Below are 21464 nucleotides of genomic sequence, written 5' to 3' on the forward strand. Positions count from 1 at the left end.
TAATATATAAAATATATTTTATACATAATACATTTATCATGTACAGAATATATATTATATGCCTATATATATATATATAAATAAAACTTCCCATGTCAAAAACACAACTCTTCACCGCATTATTCTTTTTCTGATAGCATAGATAAAGGGAGACTGAGATAAAATATCCTAGTAGGAAACATCAGAAAGAAAACTGTTCACAATATTCAATGGGAGTTTAGTTGGACATAGAAATAAATATTCAGAAGAAATCAAGTTTACGATCTGATGAGAAGACTTGCCATTTGTCTGGTGATTCACAGTTTTGGAAAGTGGTTGTACATTTGGTCCTAAAAAAAAATATCCCCTAGAAGGTATTTGGGACAGATATTATTTCCATTTTTCTTTTCTTTTGAGATGGCGTTTCGTTCTTGTCACCCAGGCTGGAGTGCAGTGGTGTGATCTTGGCTTACTACAACCTCTGCCTCCCGGGTTCAAGTGTTTATCCTGCCTCAGCCTCCCCAGTAGCTGGGATTATAGGTGCCCACCATTACGCCTGGCTACTTTTTTTGTATTTTTAGTAGAGACAGGGTTTCACCACGTTGGGTAGGCTGGTCTCGAACTCCTGGCCTCGGGTGATGCGTCCGCCTCAGCCTCCCGAAGTGCTAAGATTACAGGTGTGAGCCACCGCACCCGGCCAATGTTATTTCCATTTTATAGATTATTTCTAATAATCTAGTCAGAGAGGCTTCATGATGTCTGCAAGGTCACACAGCGAGTAAGAACTTTTTCTGTTTTCATCTTGAAGGCTCTGTGATTGGAAGCTTTGTAGGATTTTTCTTTAAATTTTTTTTCTTATGTGCTTTTTTTCAAAGCTTACAGCCATCTGCAGGAAACAATCTCCAGAGTAACTTTTGACCCTAACTGAAGCTGGGTCTACCAGGAACCAACATTTAAAAATATCTGTACACAAAGGTACATCATTGTTTCCCCCTCACAAAAATTATATATAATACACGTATATATAACTATATATAGACACACACACACACACACGCACACACACAGAGTTAAGAAATGACTGACCACACCTGTTTCTACTGGTTTAGCCCCCACAAAAATGTTTCTTTGTTATCAAATAGACACAGGTATTGAGCCAACCAGGATGAGGAAAGCTTCCTTCAAGAGAAAGGTGTGTACATAAGAGTGAAAGAAGAAAGAGGTTTCTAAACATATTTGAAAAATTGTCCAAGAGAGAGCTGTGGAGGGAGGAAGCTGAGAACAATGTGGGGAAAGGAAAGGAGACATCAGCCACACTGGTTGAGGAGTATGCTGTCTGACATAGTACAGCGTTATGTTTCTGACAGTGTTAACTTTTGTTTTTTGACAGTTAAGTTTAAAATTGGTCCTGATTTTTGCTGCTGGGAGTCTGATGGCAGAGGTAGAGTGAGGTGTTCCCCTCATTATTTCATTTCTTAATCTGCCTGCAGGAGGAAATTGCTCTGGTTGTGTTCACTGCCTTTGAACCTGTCGTGTTTAAGCAGGCTAGTGTATTTTCTTTCGCCCAAATAGTACACCTAGTCAGGCAGTCCTATTTACTTTGATTTCAGTGCATTTTCCAGAATCCTAATGAGGTGTGGCCTAGTGGTGTGAGCACAGGACCTGGCATGAAGAGTCTCAAATTCTAGTTGCAGATGCTAGATGCTTCTGTATAGTAGAGGGCAAGTCTCTTGACCTCTTCTGTAATGCCATTAACGGGGTTAATAATATTTATTTAGCTCATAAAGGCAGCAGGGGGATTAAATAGTTAATGTTTTTTAAAAGGCTTTGAGAAAAAGAAAAGGCAAGTTTTTGTGTATTGTGTCCATTTTCAAATGCTAATTCTTATTAACAGGAAGCATCTGCTCCATGACGGTCATTCAGCACCTCATGGAAGTCTTGCTGGCTGCATGAGTGAGAAAATTCTTCAATTTTGTGCCATGAGATCTGAGAAAATGTAGCTACCTTCAGCCCCAGTTATGAACTTGGGTGTCTGTTTTCTCCCTATCTAAAAACATTCTTCTTCTTTATGTGTTTTCTGAGGTTTAGTAGTTTTTCTCTCTTTTGCAATCTTTTTATGCTTACTGTTACTGGTGCAAAATGACTTGTGTTTCAGCTGTGGGGGGAAATGAACCCTTTTTATAACAGCCAGTTAGACATTCTGGAAGTCTTTGTGATAAAAGATTTCATAGAAATACAAGGTGCTTTAGTAATTGTTCTGTCGGTGCCTTGCATAACTGCATTACAGATTTCTAATACTCTGGCAGTTTCAAGATGCTGATAATATTAGCCACTTTGTGAAGTGCAATTGTGGCTTTCTGTGCATGGTTGCCAGCACTCTCATGTCAGATAGTAGCCTTTTGGTTAATCTCTATTTTAAATCAGATCAAATTCTAACCTGCCCTCATCCCTCCTCATCCCCCTTCCCAAATAAAATGAGAAGCACTGTGAGGATTTGGGAGAAGGACAGGTGGGACATTTTAGAGAATGAGTAAACATATCTATTATTATTTTTTGAGTCATCTTCTTACTGCTTCTCAGTTACAGTTTATGAAGTGATGCCAAAGTGTAAGCTCTATCTTGCCTCCAACGCTGATTTGCTGCAATGCTTGTTTAAGTTGCTAGAAACTGGAGGCTCCTGTGGGTTTCCTTCTGTGCCTAATAATTTCAACAGAGCCAAATGCCCTTTGTTTACTACAGTCATAATTAGAGGGCTGCCAGTGTTAAGCAACCATGGAATCTGAGTTTGGGAAATGTTTATTGTGCCTCATTAAATCTGAAATGAGTACTTAAAGGTCAGAAATAAATAATCTGTTTATATTTTTGTGACAGTAAATATAAGTGAATGCTGTGTGTTCATATCCTTGACTCTACTCATTTCAGTGTACTGAGACACCCCTCTGTCTGCCAAGGCAGTAATCAAAATATCTGCAACAAAAGAGAACTATGGCAGGTTTCATTGATCACAAACAAGAAAATGATCTATTGTATTGTATCTAATTAGAAAACATCAATATTAGACGTTAATGCATTCACTATTTCCAAGATGGTCTATCACTTGATTGTTTTTTGTCAGCATGATCACATTTTACGGGCTTGAGCAACAAGCTGGTACGAGGGAAATGAATTTAGAATGATATGCCAAAGGCTGTTGCTCCTTCAGTCTTAAATAAGCTTGTAGAGGCAACTGGGTTTTTAGTGGCACATAATATAAGTAATGGGATTGGGGTTGGAACAGAATTTGGGGGTGTTGTTTTGGCCCAAAGGCACACGGCCACCCGCCGCTTTCTCTAAATATTTTGAAAGTCTTTTCAGCTGACAAAGCTTACTCAATAGAACTTGTACTCTGCACACTCTGCAGGCAGTCAGGGCTCTGTAGCTGGTAAGTGGCAGAGAATTGAGGCACTGATATACTAGAATTTAGCAGAAAGGAATGGTCCAGCTCAGGTTCAGAGGGTCCTTCTCTGGGCCAGAAGGGCTCAAAGGTAGGCTGGATCCAGGAGAGCTCATACTATGGGTTCCTGGATCCCATTGCTTGTGGGAGATTACACACACACACACACACACACACACTCTTATATGTGTGTACATATATGTGTATATATTATGTATATGTATATATGTGTATATTTTTTTCTTTATTAGAGATGGGCTCTGACTATGTTGCCCAGGCTGGTCTTGAACTCCTGGCCTTAAGCGATCCTCCCATCTCAGTCTTCCAAGTCATTCGGGTTACAGGCATGAGCCACAATGCCCAACCCTCTTGTGGGAGATCCTATATGGGTTTATTATTGTCAGTTGGACCAGCTTTACCAAATCATAGCTTCTAAAATTGAAACCACCATCATGACTATTAATCTTACATCTTAGGTCACCTTCTAACAATGGTTGCCAGCGTCTCTAAAGAGCAACCAAAATGGTCATCAAGGTTTCGGGGAACAAAGTGGCTCACTTCTGGATCCCTTGGGCTCTGTGACTAGGCCCTCCAGCTAGGTCTGGAGAATGATTTCCAGTTAGTGTGTGCCAAGTTTTTCCTTTGTCTAAGTGCTGGACTATACTCCCCTGACCCTTTCACTGGAATGAGCCAAGGAAATCACTCAGAGAAACATAGGTAGGAAGCAGGCTAATCACTTCCCTGATGTTACTGTTTTCTGATTGCTTCCTATCCCAGTAGCAGAAAATGCCAAGAACGGTGCTCCTGGGGTTTCTCTTATTGTCCTTGTTGCGGCATGCTCTAGCTGAGTTAGTACTTAATGTGGCTGTAGCACTTAACCTGTGTGTTTGTTTTCATGGCTCTTTAAAGGGGAAATAACAGTTGGCACTTGCTTGTAAAGTGCTTTGATATTTGGGGATGAAAGGCACTCTGTGCCTGCAAAATAGCTTTAATGTGTTGTTGTTACATGTTCAGGAGGGTGATCGGACTCCAGAATTTGTTCCACTGGCAAATGTGGCTGAGAGCTATTTGGTTCTCCATTAAGTTCTGTTTACATGGGATTAAATAGTTTGACTTACATGACTGGATTTTTCATTTTATTTGCTCTTGAGGTACTCTTACTCATACCAAGATATTGTTGATTTTGCATTTGTACATATAATAGGCATTAACTGCTTCCAGAGAACTTTCTATAAGCAGATAATATTTCGGAGTGCACTCTGCCCACAAAGGACTTAGAAAAGGGTCAAGGGCCTTATTCAGAAACTTGTATTTGTTTTATGGTATGGTGTTTAGGCTCGTCTTTCAGCAGGCTTTGAATTGTATGGATTACTGCAGGCAGCTGCTAGGTTTCTCAAGGAGGCCTCTGTAGTGATATTCACAACTGGGTTGCTCTTCTAAAGGCATAACTTTGACCCAAAGATGAGATCAAAGAAAAATGCTTTCCCTAAGCCATCTTTGCCACCTCTAGGTAGGGCGACCACATCATTAGTGCCAGTGAAACAATAGGAATGATGATGAGAGGCTGCTACGAGGGGAATTCTTTCACTTTAGTTTGTTGAATGTTAACCACATGGCCTGTGTTTCTCATTGATAGCCCTGTCCTGACAGTCAGTGGGATGCTAGAGTTGTTTACCACCTGTAGAAAAGTAGCTGCCACACTGTCAATCTGTGACTCAGAGGTCTACATTCTGGTGAACCCTCGTCTTCTCACAGAAACATTATCTACTTGGGTTTGGGAACACTAACATATGTTGTCACCACCATTCACAGAGATGTGGTGGGACTGATGGAGTTAGATGGACAGAAAGCACCTAACTGTGTCATCTTATCCCTTTTAGTTATATATAGGCTGTTGTGTATTTATAAGGTAGTAATTGGGAATGATAACAGTGAACAAATTGTAACTACAGAAGGCAGTGTGCAGAGTGGATGCTTTCTGAAGAAGTAGAACCACCTTGGCCTAATAAACTTGGTCACCTTCCTTAATTGTGATAAGTAGCCTCATTCTTAATCCCTTCCATCTCTTCTCTGATCATTCATTGATGTATTACATGAACACATGCTAAATGTCTAGCATTGTGGCAGATGGCACAGGGACCTCAGAAGAGAGCTTCCAGTCCCGTTGAGAGATGAACTGACACACTACACATGAAATAATCATAGAACCTGAGGAAATGCATAATTACATGGTACAGTCTGTATACAAAGTGCTGAGAAAATGCTAAGCAATGTGGGATGATCAGTGATGGAGATATATTAGAAATGAGGGGAATTAGATGGCTTGTGTTGGATGACTGCTTAGCTAAGGACTTCATTTAGATTTAATGTTAATTGCAACAAGGAGCTACTGTAAGGTCTTGAAAAGAGAAGTGATGTGATGAAAATAATGGGTGAGGAAGATTATCCAAACAGCATTTTGCAGAATGAGGTAGAACAAATGAAGGTGAGAAAACAATGGCACAAGGTGATGAAGGCTGTGGAAATGGAGCCAAAAGGACAGATATATGAGCTATTTCTAAGAACTTTATGAATTGTATAACCTATTTGATAGGATAGGGAGGTTTCTTGCCTTTTATGATGTGGGTTATATACATATGACACATATGAGGGCCAGATTCTCTTATATGAGTCACCTACAGTCATTGAGCCATTAGGGTGTTATTTAGTTCTACAAAGTAGCAGTGTAATTCTCCAAGTCGCACTCCAGTAGCCTGCGTACAAGTATATGCATGTATCTGCAGGTACATAGGTGCCAGTCTGTATATGTGTATTGACCTGAATGTCTGACATTTTGATCATCTCTGGTAAAAGATCCATTAGTCTGTGAGCTCCTTGAAGGTTCAGGCTATTTTTTTTTTTTTTAATTCCCAGGGTTTGGTTCATGCTTACTGGATAAATAAATGAATAAATTGAGAATCACTTTGTTTTAGACGGCTAGAATTGTTGGAGCTTGAAGGCAACATGGAATCCTTTTGGTTATTCTCCTCATTTTAAAGATAGATAATTTAAGGCCTCAAGAGGGTTAATGTGATTTATCCAAGGTCATCTGTAAGTTAATGACAATCCTAGGGAGAGAATCCAGCTGTCGCCACTACACCACACTGCTTTCTGTAGTCAAACTGTGTGTGTGTGTGTGTGTGTGTGTGTGTGTGTGTGAGAGAGAGAGAGAGAGAGAGAGAGAGAGAGAGAATGAATTTGAATTAGGGCTGGGGTGTGTGGGGAGCATACGATTGACAATAAGTGGTTAGTAGGCGTTTACCTAGCATGTTTTCTAGTTCAGGGCAAATATGAACTTTGTAATGTTGGCAGCTGGGGATGGTGCCTTTTATTCCACCTTCACTAATTCCTGCTTCGGTTGCTGCTGTCTGGATGGATGAGTCTTTGAATATACATTCTAGCTGGAGGCACGTCAGCTTTATTTTTATATAAAATTTACATATTCATTTTTATGTGTCGGAGATAGGAAGTAGGCAAAAACTATTTATTATCTCATTTCCAAAAACCATCTTTGTGAGGAGATGGCCATTTGAATATCTAAAACAGCAACCAGCTTTAGGAAAGGTTATGGGTCTTTTCATTATGGGTCAATGGACACAATTATCATTATTGGAAGTCAGTAGTTAAAAAAAGAAGTAGCATTTTATAATCACTTGGTTGTATATCTGATATGGGATTCCAGTTTTCCTGTTTTGATTGCTAAAGTGACTTAAGACTTAAAACCTTTAAAAAATTAGGTAGCAAGTTACAGTTATAATGCTTTTCAGCTTGATGGGACTTTAAAAGTGTAGCTTAAAAGTATCGTTCATTTTCAAATGAAAATCTAAAGATTTGAGTAGCCTCTGTTTTAATCCCAGTATCTGCAACCTTTTTTTTGCTTGGTATAGTGACCTGGGATTTGTGCCACTGGACAAAGAGTCTAGTCCTGGATATATCTGCATTTATTGGGCTTCTTTCTCCTTAGGGTCGAAGTCTCTCTGCTGATAAACGTGGTGCTGAGAGAGCTGCAGTCACTCTTCTAGAGACTAGGGCACGATTCAGTGAACTGTAAAAGTAATGCAAAATGACAATTAAAGTAGGGCATTCTCTGGTACCTTGGGGGCCTGACAAAGTGGAAGTATTTGACTTCTGATATGCCAGACTTACTAACGTAGAAATGTAATAACATATCCCCCACCCAAACGTCTTACTAGAATCCTCCTATATCCAGAAGAGAGCTGAAAACAGCAAGTAGTAAGCAAATAAAGCTCCCAAGCAGCTAACAAACAAATACCCAAACAAACAACGAAAACCAAAACATTGCACAAAAATCCCTATATTAAAGATCATGTAATTTCCCCCTTAGGACCGCAACATCTCAGCTCTCTATGCAGAACGTTGCAACTCTTTTTTTCTCGACACAAATATAATTGTATAGTTTCCAAGAACACAGTAGAGTAAAAGCGTCAAACTTGAAATGGAAGAAAAGCTACTTTTGATATACCAACAGCACTGAAAAGTTAAAAACACTATGTTTGATGGAAGGTTGGTGACGATCCTATGTTAAAAATTAAAGACAAGAAAAAAACCACAGCAGTTTGGGGCTGTTGAGTATACAGGCAAAACCTGCATGGGGTAATAATTTACATTTATAAAGATGCTCCTAAGTAACCAATAAGTGGTTAAATTATGTTTTTATACCCTGTTTTAAGGAGGACAACTTTGTGATATGTTTCAGAAACAAGGCAGATGGTTAGGATTTTAAATCAAAGTTTTAGTTCTTAAAGGAGAATGCCCTAAGCTATCTGGGAAACTGAGCTGTCCAGAATTATTTATTGTTTGAGAATTTTTAAAAATCAAAATTTTATTAAACCTAGGTCAAGTGAGACACCTGCTTTCACTGTTACACCCAAGGATAAAGAATTCAAATTAGAAAAAGAATTTGTCATTTTGGGAGGCCGAGACGGGCGGATCACGAGGTCAGGAGACCATCCTGCTAACATGGTGAAACTCCGTCTCTACTAAAAAATACAAAAAAAAACCTAGCCCGGCGAGGTGGTGGGCGCCTGTAGTCCCAGCTACTCAGGAGGCTGAGGCAGGAGAATCGCGTAAACCCGGGAGGCGGAACTTGCAGTGAGCTGAGATCCAGCCACTGCACTCCAGCCTGGGCCACAGAGCGAGACGCCGAGACGGGCGGATCACGAGGTCAGGAGATCGAGACCATCCTGGCTAACACGGTGAAACCCCGTCTCTACTAAAAAAAAAAAAAAAAGAAAGAAAAAGAAAAAGAAAAAAAATTTGTGATAAATATACTAAATAATAAGAAAGTGACTCTTATTTACCACTGAGATGAAATAAAAAAGTTTGCTCTAGACTCATTTTTTTAATGTCACAATTAGGTTTTTCCAAAGCAAATGTTGTTCTTATCTCTTTGCTGTGTTCTTGTGTTAACCTGCCTGTCTCATTAGAAATGGGGACATTTCCTAGTGAAATTAATGTGACATTTAGAGAAAATTTCCTCTCTCAAATGTTTCATGTTGTTTGCCATTTAGTATACTTAGAGAAGGTATTGGAATAATGTCAAGCAAATTTTGATTAAATAAGGCTAAGTAGGAGCCAATACACTCATGAAAAAAAAAAAGGCTTTTGTATTATATCTTAAAGAATGTATTTCTTCTGTGGTTCTTTATCCTATGTTGAGATGACCTTGGTAGGTAATCTGACAAAAGAAATGACATCTTCTAAACAACTGGGCTTGCCTTAGAAAATGCAGCACATTAGGTCAGAGCCTGTGGCCAGTCCTTTGCTCAAGACAGTTATTTGCCACCCTGGAGGTACACTAAAATTTCCTGGAAAGCTTTTTAAAAAACCACCCAGTGCCTGGGTCCAATTCCAGGCTAATTACCTCAGAATCTGTTGGAGTGGGTCCTTGGTGACAGTATTTTTATTTTTTATGTTTTACAAGAAGATTCTGAGTTGATTCTCATTTGTAGTTAGGGCCGAGAGCCACTGGCTTAAGACATACAAACTGTTCATTAAGAAAATATTTCCTTCTTCAGGATGATCTGAATCTCATCCTTTGCTCCACCAGAAGTGTGAAAAAATATACTCTCTCAGTGTACAGGAGTTGGGTTTGGGCATACACCTCGAACCAGTATGAGCTAGAACACTTGATGTCAGTATACATAGACCCATAATATAATAGCCCATCTATGGCCAGTTAACTCAGTTGTTTGGAATGTAGTACTAATGAGGCCAGAATAGTGTATTCTGTCCAATTAGAATAATTCTGTTGCATAGATTTTTCCCATAACTGTAACCCAGCTGCCTCACAAAGAGACCTGAGACGGATTACAAAGGCACAAGACAATGGATGAATCAGCATAGCCCCATCCATTCTGGGAAAATCGGTTCTAGGAACCTGCCACATTGACTAGCGCTACTAATTGCATTAGGATGCAGCATGGGACATCTGCCCATGATGGTTTGTTTTGATTTGGGGGAATATATTTTCATTTGAAGGTCAGGACCCATAAGAATGGGTGGTTTATTCCTTTGGAGTTAAAAAAGGAGGAAGAAAGATAGGAAGGTTATAAGCTTCTATGATATTCTCCTCTTTACAGTAGCAAATCATGCCTGGCACATCTGCCCAAGGTTAACAGAACTGTATTTGGGGGAAGAATTGTTAAGGTAATTACAAACAAGCCCTCGAGACTTGTCTCTTCTCAACTCAGTGCCCGGGAGTGGGAATTCTCATGATGAGATATATTATGGCATTAGGACCAAGAAGTAGTATTTTCATTAGCGATAAAATGTGCATAGTATTGCTTTTTTTGCCTGAACATGTGGCTCTGGCACCATGCCTGGAGGTCAGGTCACCATGGAGCTTCATATTTGATGCACAGTGCACACAGGTTCCATGCCTTCATATGCAAAGATATGGAAAATTTTCTACTTGAGAACTGTCTTCTTTAAAGGCAGTAAAGACAGATTCTTTAAATACAGTAGCTTGGGTTGCTGCTTATCCTTTTCCTGCAAAGCCAGTATCCTCTAGATTTCCTTTTTGTATTTTTGTTTCTTTACTAACCTTCTTGAAAAAATGGTTTAGTAAGTTTGGAAGATGAGATGGAACATGCATGTGCCACTATTTTATTGCCTGAATGAGGTCAAATTCCTGATCCTACTTGGAGTTAGTTGCAGGTTCTGAATAAAGCAGGGGATCAGGATTCCCGCCATTCCTGTTATGGGTCTGATAAATGCAGCTGAAATTCTCCTTCGGATTCATGTTCTATTATCCCTATTTTACAGAGAGGGAAACTGAAGCACACAGGGATTAAGATCGCAGAGTGAAATGAATATTTGAACTGCTGAGTGCTTAATCAGTTCCGGGTTTTAACAGAAGTATTAGTCCATTCTTAAGTTGCCCTAAAGAAATACCTGAGACTGGGTAATTTCGTGAAGAAAAGTGGTTTAATTGGCCCATTGTCCTGCAGACTGTACGGGAGGCATGATGTTGACATCTGCTTGGCTTCTGGGGAGGCCTAAGGAAACTTACAATCATGATGGAAGGTTAAGGGGGAGTAGGCATATCACATGGCCAGAGGAGCAAGAGAGAGAGATGGGGAGGAAGGACTACACACTTTTAAACAACTAGATGTGACGAGAACTCCTTCACTATCGAGAAGACAGTACCAAGAGGGATGGTGCTAAACCATTCATGAGAAATCGCCACCATGATCAAATCACTTCCCACCAGGCCCTACCTCCAACATTGAGGATTATAATTCAGCATGAGATTTGGGTGGGGACAGAGGTCCAAACCACATCCACAGGGTAGCATAATTTTTGTGGGGTGGTGAACTTCCCACTTGTTAAATTATATATTGTACTGAATACCATAGATGAACACATTTAACCAACATCATTTTTACCTGTTATATTGGTACAACAATTAAACATCTTTGTTGGTTGACTGACTGTTGGATAAACTTCTTCCAGCAAATACTTGGATTGTATTCCTAACACAGCTTCAACTTTGCCTCCTAATCCTGTTTGTGACAATTTCAGCATTCACTCTCTAAAGAAACCAGAAATGAACCAACCCTTTTGATTCTTAATCTCCCAACCCATGCTTCCAATAGCATTAAAAATTGCTTGGGTTTACATTAAAAAGGGGATATAAACTTCTAGACAGAAGCAGTGTGAGTAGATATTACACAGTCCATCTTCAAATGAGGGGCATGGGTGGGTTTGTGAACACACCTGAGTAAGTGCAGGGCAATGTTGGGGTTTAGTTTCCTTTGAAGTACTGTCTCCTCCTCTCTCTCACACATTCACCATCCCCGTTACTACCTATTGTAGGCAGTTGGGGTCTGTACTCTGACTGCTGGCTGTTTGGTGCCCATGTGGTAGCTGGATCTGCTATTGCCTGTTCTGTTTTCTTCTCCATCAAACTGTGAGCTCCTTGGAAGCAAGGGCTGCATCTAGGAGCCTAGAACAGTTAGTTTCTGACAGGTAGAGGTCTGAGAGGAATCTGCTATTTTGTTTGCTAGATAGCAGTTGTGTTTCCTTTTCCACACACTCCCAGTTGAAGTAATTTCAGAAGACTCCTAAGGAATAGTGGGAATGGTGGAGATTTCTAGTGGGATGGCAAGAGGTTCGGGGAGATGTGTTTGGGTAGTTTCCGGATTATACAATGGTACAAGAAGAGTGGTACTTTAGTGCTGGGCGTGAGATCACTTTACCAGGACATTCAGTTACTTTAGTGTTGACTTTTCTCTGGATTTCACCCTTCTAAGGCTTTTCCCCTCTAGTTCTCCCAACCTCTGGGTGATCATAAGCTGTTTTTCCGTCTCTTTCATCTGGCAGGTATTCTGCATTTGCTTTTATAAAGCCATTGCTCCAGCAATCTGCTGTAACCAGATTAAACAGCGGTGTTCTAATGATAGGAGCTGAGACGGGGGTTTGCTTGCAAACTTCATGTTTCACATGAAAGGCTTTGGCACCCCCTGTGGACTGCCCTTCACCCTGTTTTAGGCATAATGCTTGTTTGCCTTTATATCTGTGATAAAACAAAGGCCTTCCTGCATAACCAGTGCTGAGCAAATGTCTTGAAACAAAGGGAAGTGCGGAGTTTAAATCCACAGTGGGGGATTACCTTGCCTGCATTTCCATATCTTTGGAATAAATATTTTAACATGTTAATTATCTACTACTAATAAAAATACCTTTGAACTTCCAGTCAATTTGATGGGCATAGAATTTTCTCCACTGGGGAATGGGAAGCAATTAGTTTCTGTAAGGATTGTAGGTCACGTTATCTCTTCTCGGTAAGTGGCCGCATGGTCAGTAGCCAGTCATATTCTAGGGAATGTTTATGCCAAGGCTGTCCTGGTCTGCAGTGGGGAGCTACTGCCTCCAGGAGCCCCTAGGGCCTGAAGGAGGCAGAGGCTGCTGCTCCACTGTGGCCTTGGGTTCCAATTCACTCGCTGCTTCTTGGCCCAGAAGAAAAATTCCTTCTAAGTAGGATAGTTCGAAATCTACTTATGAATCATCTATGTAACCTTTTTAATTTTTTCTTCTCATTGCAGACTGAAAACTATTCTTTTGACTCCAACTACGTGAATAGCCGAGCCCATTTAATCAAAAGGTATGTTGGTTTGCTTGCTTATTGCTACAGCTAAGCTTGATTTAACATTAAAAAGCAAAACAGATTAAAAATTTTAAACCGTATTTTTTGGGGGATTTTAAAATGAATGTCTAACCTACTTATTGTAGAAAGTTTGGAGAATTGAGAAAAGCATAAAAAAGTAAATAAACATCACTGGTAATTTCATCAATCAAAGGTAATCACTGTTGACATTTTATATTTCTTAGTATGAAAATGTATGTATAAACACTCAAAATTAAAAATAAAATTGGGATTACATTAAAATATAGTTTTATCTAGTGACAGAAATCCGATATTACAAATATTTACTATTTCTAATATTTCTAATATTATTTCTAATTTCTAATATTATTTCTAATATTTCTAATGTGATATTAGAAATATACGGTAGAAAACTTTCACAATCATGTTGATACCAAAATTCTTGTTGCTCTTCACTTTAAATAAAGGAAAGCCTTAAAAATTTTATGCATGTAGAACTTCCCATGAGTTTTGAGATTGATGCTATTTCAACAACTTTGAAATCATTTTAAGGATATTTTAATGACAGAAGCTAATCCGTTCCTTTCTAGATGAGAGAGAAAAAGAAATTTGCCTGATTCTTCTTAAAATATTTAGAAGTGTTTCAGAGGAAACAAAGTTGAGATTTATGTGGTTGGTTGGTCATAATTTAGTATCCAAGGAGCCATAATAGATGTTGAGTACAGAGCTGAATTTTGCCAAGAAAGATCCCATCTGGTGCAGTGGGCTACACCCAATGGAAGAAGGACAAGGAGTTTGGGAAGCCCTCTAAAAGGTGGAAACTGAGCAAAGAAGATAACCTCTTGCACAGAAAGACCAGTCCTGACCATTCAAATGATGCCTTTATTGCTGTTTCATGTAAATATCGCTTACATAGTCCAGTGGTTATTCTGCAGCTAAAATTGAACTCTGAGTATGTTTGTTAAAATAATAGAAATGAAACAGAGAGGCAAGCAGGGTATGTTAGAGCTGTAGCAGAGAAGATTTGCAAATTCTATTATTTTGCTGGCTCTAATCCCATAAAGTTACATCACCAGAAGAGTAGATTTCAAGGAATAAACAAGCTTCAGGTAACTTGCGTTCATGTCTAATTTAATTCATGAGGCTTCAGTAACCCCTAAACCTTGCTAAGTTTATCTGTATTGGTCTGGAATTGCTTGTGACCTTAAGTGACGATCATTAGTTGTCTGAAAATGGGTAGCCCTTGTATTATCAGTGAAAGCACAGTTGAGAAATTTTTTTTTTTGAGGGGTTGGGAGGAATCCATTTAGAATATTTTCCTGGCTCACAGAATAAAAGCAAAAGGTGAGGAATTCAAAATTATCTGACTAATTTGTTTTAGAAAGAAAAAAATAACCCTCTTATGTGCACTGATTAGAGTGCCTTTATAGCAGAAACCTGCTTTGTTTTCTGCTTCCGGATTGTTACTTTCAAAGCTCCATTTTAAAACTTTGATAAAAACAGTGACTTGCCTTAGCCTCACAGGTCCCTTGGGCTAACTCAGGGTACCTGGGAATTCTATAGCCAGGTTAAACAGATAACATGATGCTGGGCGCAGTGACTCATACCTGTAATCCCGGTGCTTTGGGAAGCTGATGGTGGAGGATTGCTTGAGGCCAGGAGTTGGAGACCAGCCTGGGCAAAATAGTGCAACCCCCCCCCCACCCCCTACCATCTCTACCAAAAAGAAAAATAAATAAATAAAATTAAAAACCTGATAATATGAGTCTGATTGTCACAGCCTGGAAGAAAGCTAAGACTCCCAGGCACCCTTGCATCTTACATCAGTCCTGACTATCCAATTTACAAGGTAGACTGATAAGATAAAAACTTATGTTTAAACATTAATGGCTTTGGGGATACATGTATTTCCACAGCAGTGTTGAGACTTACTGGGAACTTCTGATTTTGGTTAATTATTTTATGTTTTTTGTTTATAGACACATACTCACAAAAGGCACAACCGAGACTTAATGGACTCTTGGTGAAAAAGTCTCCTGATTTTTCATGAAATCAAAGATAGCTTTTTTTTTTTTTTTTTTTTTTTTAATAAAAGCAGGGACCACCTTGATCAAGAGGAAACATCTGAAAACTCAGGGACACATGCATTTTTGCCAGGGTTCTGTTAAGAGAACTGTGAGGGCTTTGGGAAACCCTGAAGGCCTTGGAATTTGTGTGGTCAATTGAGGATAGACGAAGCATAATACTTAGAAAGATACAGGGAATCTTGTGTGCTATGCTGTTCTGGGGACCAACTGTGTTAAATGTAAAATGTGAGGAAAATGTTGAGAGTGGTGGCTAACACCAGGTGATAAAGTCATGCAAAGCCTGTTCAAATAGCTCACAGCAATGTTTGAAAGGGGTTTTGCTGTATGTGGTTTCTTGAAGATCCATTTACATGCGTGGTAAAAGCTCTTGGCCAGGAAATTCTGAATCTGATTATCAGTTTTAATTTTACTATCAAGTCCCTGTTTCTTTGAATGCCAATACAATTTCAGGCTAACTTTGAGAACTTCTTTTTCTTTTTTCTTTTCTTTTCTTTTTTTTTTTTTTTTGAGACCGAGTCTTGCTCTGTCGCCTAGGTTGGAGTGCAGTGGCGCAATCTCGGCTCGCTGCAACCTCCACCTCCTGGGTTCAAGCTATTTTTCTGCCTCAGCCTCCTGAGTAGCTGGGATTACAGACATGTGCCACCGTGCCTGGATAATTTTTTTTTATTTTTAGTAGAGATGGGGTTTCGCAATGCTAGCCAGGCTAGTCTCGAACACCTGACCTCAAATGATCCACCCACCTTGACCTCCCAAAGTGCTGGGATTACAGGTGTGAGCCACCACGCCCGGCTGAGAACTTATTTTTCTATCCGTGTTCTCTTTTTCTATTCACTTTCTACTTATTCAAGGATGTTTCTTGGACCCTTCTTTTCGGCATTCTTTAGCAGTTGTTAGCATTCTTAGCCAAACTGTTTACATACAGGCATCTTTTCCTCTTTTACCTCTATCTACCCTGAGTAGTTGAACAGCAGCCACCACTGTCCATCTCTGGGTCTTTCCTTCATCAGTCAGGGTTCCTACATGAAATAGTTGGCACACCTAAATTGGAATGGCTTGAGGAAAGTTTATTTACAAAGGGGACCATTTACAAAGGCTTGGGCATGGGTAGTGAACCTCAAAGGATACTGCAGTATTATGGCACTGGAGGAACTAAAAATACTTCAGACAGGACCAGGGAAGAGAGCATGTAGGGAACACTGACTTGAGAGTAACAGTGACTTCTGGTTGGCCAAGGGATCCAGTCATCATGAAGTGACAAGCAATATCCTGATATCATTGTTCTCCCCTGCTCTGATCTCCTGCTGGTGTCTTCCTTTGGCTAAACGCAACAGAAAGCCAGAGGGCAAGGGGGTTCTCATAGGCACAAATCAAGGTTGAGAAAGGAGCTCAACCTTGGGAAAAGGAAGTGATATGACGGGCTTCCCATAATTTTATGCACCAAGGAATCTAGCATTATATTTCTGTAGTTTTTTTTTTCTTTCTTTTTTCAGAATGTCACTTGCAACCTGCAGGTGTACCCAAGGAGGCTTATGTGAGGACCCCAGATTAACAAATCATGGCAGTGCAGAGTTTCTTCTGAATGGCCTTCCTTCCTGCTCTGTTTGTTTCTTGCTGTCTTCTCAGAGCAAGGAAAGCCAGCAGTGGTACTTTGTCCCTGCTGCAGCACTCTTTCCTCATGCCCGTTTTGTGGGCTGCTGTCTGATATCCACTCCTACAGTGCTTTGGGAACAATATCAAGCAGGGCATAAGGCTGTGACCCAAAGAAAATGAAATAGAAAATGAACAAAGCGCTGACTCAGTGTGGAAAGGATTAGGAGCTTTGGCTTCCTAAATCATGCACAATGCTTTCTTTTCCACCCAAATTGTCCTGGGGTTTTTACAGCATCTCGTATGGTGCCTTGTATATAATAAATGCTTGGTACATGTTTATTGAATGAATGCATGAGAGGAATTGAAGAAAACCTTAGCATTTTTCTATTAAAGACTAGCACTAGATTTCTCTTTAAGCTGGTGATTTCTGGATTTTAATGTGCATTGGAATCACTTGGAAGGCTTGTTAAATGCAGAGATGCTAGCTCCATCCCTAGAGAACCTCCAGTTGTAACAGGTTCCCAAGGTGATTGTGATACAGGTGGTCCAGAAACCACTCTAGGATTTTCCTTGTATTACTTAAACACAGTTATAATAATCTTCATTCTCACTCCTTTCTCATTCTTAGCCTCAGATATCATTCCCTGGGTATGTGGTATCACCTACTGTAAGATATAACCTGTTTCCATTCAGATTCTTATGTCTTTTGGAAAAGAGCTCTAATATTTCAGATGGTAAATATGGGTCAGAATTTGTGTGATGTTCATTCGTCATGCATCTGCTGAGTAACTCTTCCTTCGGTGCAGAACCCTGTTCTAGGTGTTTTCAAACATATCTGTCTTTCTGTTGGCCACCAGAGCAGTAATAGAAACATGTGCATTTGCAATATCATTGGAAACAGGAACCCCTAATTTATTGTCCCACAAAAGTTGTTTTACAAGTCCTTCATCTCCCAAGAGGTATGCAGGTAATAAAGCAAGTGAAATCAGCATTTTTTATGCCTGGCATAAATTGTTATTTGTTTTGGGTGAGTAGCCATTTACCAGGCTGTTTTACAATTTGCGGCATCTTGCTCACTGGGTCTTAAACTGCCTTACACAAATCCATTCATTAAACCACTAAATGCTCTTACAAGATCAGTGTAAGTGGTGCTTAGTTTGTCAGATGGGCAAACTAATCTTTAAATGAGTTAACTATTCCAAGGTTTTGGGGAGTTGTTATACCTCTTGCTTTTTATTCTGAGACTACACAACTTACCATGTTCACACTACCCGTCCCTTACATCCTAGTAGCTAATCCTTCACTGTTTTATTATTTCCATCATTTCTATTTAAAAAAACAAAATCTCTGAGGTTGTTTATAACATTCAGATGCCTATAAAAAAGATGATCAAGTTTTTGAAAGGCAGATGCAAAACCAATTAGGAGAAGTAAGGTAGACATCCCTGGCATCCAGGGAGGTAACTGACTGCAACTAAACATTACATTTATGTTGAAGTTTTTGAGAAATCAAGACAAAGCAGTAAGTACATCAAGTGATATAGTTTTCATTATTCACTAAAGGAAGGATGGCCATTTGACAGGAGAACTATTATTTTCTGTTCTTTAATGTTAGAAGAAATTAACCTAATAGTGTGTGACTATTGTTTACAGAAGATATAGAAGAGTTCCTTAAATATAAATTCTCTATACCAATCCTATAAAAACTATGGACATAATATTTAATTGTAACTCAGTGAAAACATTACTACACAGAATAATGATCATATTAAACAATAACCACTTATGGAGCATTTATGTGTATCTGGTACTTCATGTACAGTGTCTCTTTGAGTCTTCTAAATGGCCTTGTGAAGGGGGTTTTAGCAAACACATTTTACAGATAAAGAAACTGAGATTTAAAGACATTAGATATCAGGTCCAGGGTCACACAGATGAAGTGGCAGATTATAGATTATTACCTCTCCTAATGACTCCAAGTTCAGGCTGTTCACTGCAGTCTGCTATAGAAATAAAGAACCTGGAGCAGTTGTTCTCAACTGTGGGGTGATTTGGCAATGTCTCTTTGGAGACACTTTTGGTTTTTTCCCTTAAGTGGGGGTCACTACTGGCATCCAGTAGATAAAGGGCAGGGATGTTGTTAAACACCTTATAATGCACAGGACAGCCACAACAAAGGATTATGCAGCCCCAAATGTCAATATTGCCAAGACTGGGAAGCCCTGTTCAAAGGGCTGGTTAGTTACATTGCCCCCATACTAGACCCCTCACCATCATATGTTTCAAGCAAGTTTCAACAGCTGCTGAATTCAGAGTTGAATTCTCTGGCTTAAAGTGACAAATTTGTGTTGTGGATTAAGGAAATTTTCAGACACCAGAAAATATACAGGTTGGAAAGTTAAATATTTGTTATAAAAATGGAGTTACCTGAATATCATCCAGGCAGGTCATTTCCTCCCTCCAGAGGTACATGGATGCTTGTAGGCAGGCACCCACCTCACAAAACAGAGAATAATTTCTAAAAAACAAACTTTAAATCTATTTAAACTGTGGGATTATAACAGTATTTACAGAAAACTCCATAATATGTGCCATAAAGCTAGAAATGGTGAAACACTTTAAATCATGTGTTTCCAATTGGCCATCATGACCATTAAAGAACTGTAAGATAATTTTTTTTTTTTTTTTAAAGAACAGCATCCTGGTGGGTCCATAAGGCTGAGTTAGCTGTGTGACATAAATTGAAGGAGCTGAATGAGCTGGCCTATTGAGTAATTTTAATTTTAGTGCAGTTGATGCCCAGTTATTCTTTCTGAAAATAATTAGCTAACAGGTCAATGCTTCACTCTCTCCTGCTCTTCATTTTCTTATAATTATGGCTTTCCAGTTACTGCCTTCCTGATCTTTACTTTTTATATTCAGGTCAGCAAGCATTCTACATCTAGGTTGGTCATATGTTAAAAATCTGCTGTGATTCTTCTTGACCAAGTGTGGAAAGTGACAATGTATCCATTGTGTCCATGGCATAGCTCTTCATTATGTGTACTGAATCTTCTTATCGGTCTCAGAGAGCCAGGCCTGTGAATGTCCAAGGTTGAGCAGATCAAGTGAGTTTGCAGTGTCATCTCCACAGGACTCTTTTCTCAGAGGCATAGTAGGTCTACTAGGGTTTGTTCTAATTCACAAACATAACACTCTTCCTTGTTGAGGCAACAACACATTTTCTTGAGTGTGCCTTTGCTGCTTCCTCACCGACTAGGGAGTGGATTCACCATCCACTAGGTATTTCAGATGCATAATTTATGGTTCATGGTGTAGCACAGCTGTGGATTCTGTCAGGACATACAAAGTATTAGAAATAGCAGATGGATGCCCTATAGCTGTACCTTATGCATTTTTCTCTATTTCATGAGAAATGTTGTGGAGTTCTTGGATTGCATGCTTAGTGCATTGGATGGTAGATTGATTTAATAAATGCAAGAATCATTTTACACATCAACACTTGAGCTGAAAGTTTTCATGTTCTTAGTATAACTATACTCAGAGTTGTATTAGTGCTCACTTTCTGGTTCTCACTTTTGTCTTACCTTCTATATTAGTTAGGGTTCTGCAGAGAAACAGAACCAATAGGCATATCTAAATCTATAAATATGTAGAAAGAGTTTTATTGTAAGATATGGGCTCATGTGATTATGGGGGCTGAGGAGTCTCATAATCTGCCATCTGGAAGGTGGAGAACCAGGGAAGATGGAAGTGTAGTTTGAAAGCCTGAGAACCAGAGAGCCAATAGTGTACATTCAAGTCTGGGCCTGAAGTCTTGAGAACCAGGAGCACTGAGGGCGGGAGATGATTAATGTTCCAGCTCAAGCAGTAAGGCAGAGAGCAAACTCAACTTCCTTCTCAATTTTTGTTTTATTCAGTCCTTCAGTGGATTGATGATGCCCACCCACATTGGGGAAAGTTATCTGCTTTACTGACCCTACCAATTCAAATGCTAATTTCTTCTGGAAACACCTTCATAGACACACCCAGAAATAATGTTTAACCAGTTATCTGGGCATTCCATGGTGCAGTCAAGTTGACTCACAGAATTAAACATCACACTTTCCATGCTCAGCTACTGACTCTCCTCTTTTTCTTTGAATATGTTCATCTGTTTTTCTCAGATAAAACTGACCTGGGTTCTCTGATCCTGATAATCCTTCCTATTTTAGTTACACTACTTCAATTTCTGCTACCTTTGCTTTTTACAGTTGGTTAGTAGACATCTTTTAGGAGTCAATATACATAGTGGTTAAATTTCTAGGCAGGCTCTGGAGCTAGACTACCTGTTTTCAGTCTTAGATCCACTATACTTTTTACCAGCTGTGTGACCTTAGGCGAGTTATCTCACTTCCATGTACCTCTGTTTTTTTTTCACCTGTAAATGAGAATATTAGTAGCACCTTTCTCTTATACAGTTGTGATGATTTAAACAGTTAATTAATGCCAAACACTTAAAACAGTGCCTCATGAATAGTAATTGCTCAGTAAACACTAGCTATTATTATTTTACTTTGATTTTATAAGAAGAGAAAAAAGCCTTCTGAAATGATGACATTCTTTAGAAGCAGTTTTAGAAATGTAACTTCTTCCACCTTGTCTGTAGTGATGCATTTAAGATAAGTGAATGAAAATGTTAGCTGTATCAGCATCCAATAGTGGGA

General features: G+C 39.3%; 1 protein-coding gene across 3 annotated transcripts in view; it reads left to right on the top strand.

The window, feature by feature from the left end:
- Positions 1 to 21464, top strand: part of PCDH19 (protocadherin 19) — a 112434-nt gene that overhangs the window by 44698 nt on the left and 46272 nt on the right. For all 3 annotated transcript variants that reach the window (XM_011987559.1, XM_011987560.1, XM_011987561.1), the window contains one exon: positions 13021 to 13079. In XM_011987559.1, the coding sequence (XP_011842949.1) occupies positions 13021 to 13079 (59 nt within the window). The remainder of the gene's footprint in view (positions 1 to 13020; positions 13080 to 21464) is intronic.

This window comes from Mandrillus leucophaeus, unplaced genomic scaffold, assembly GCF_000951045.1.
Source record: "Mandrillus leucophaeus isolate KB7577 unplaced genomic scaffold, Mleu.le_1.0 Scaffold311, whole genome shotgun sequence".
Lineage (NCBI taxonomy): Eukaryota > Metazoa > Chordata > Mammalia > Primates > Cercopithecidae > Mandrillus > Mandrillus leucophaeus.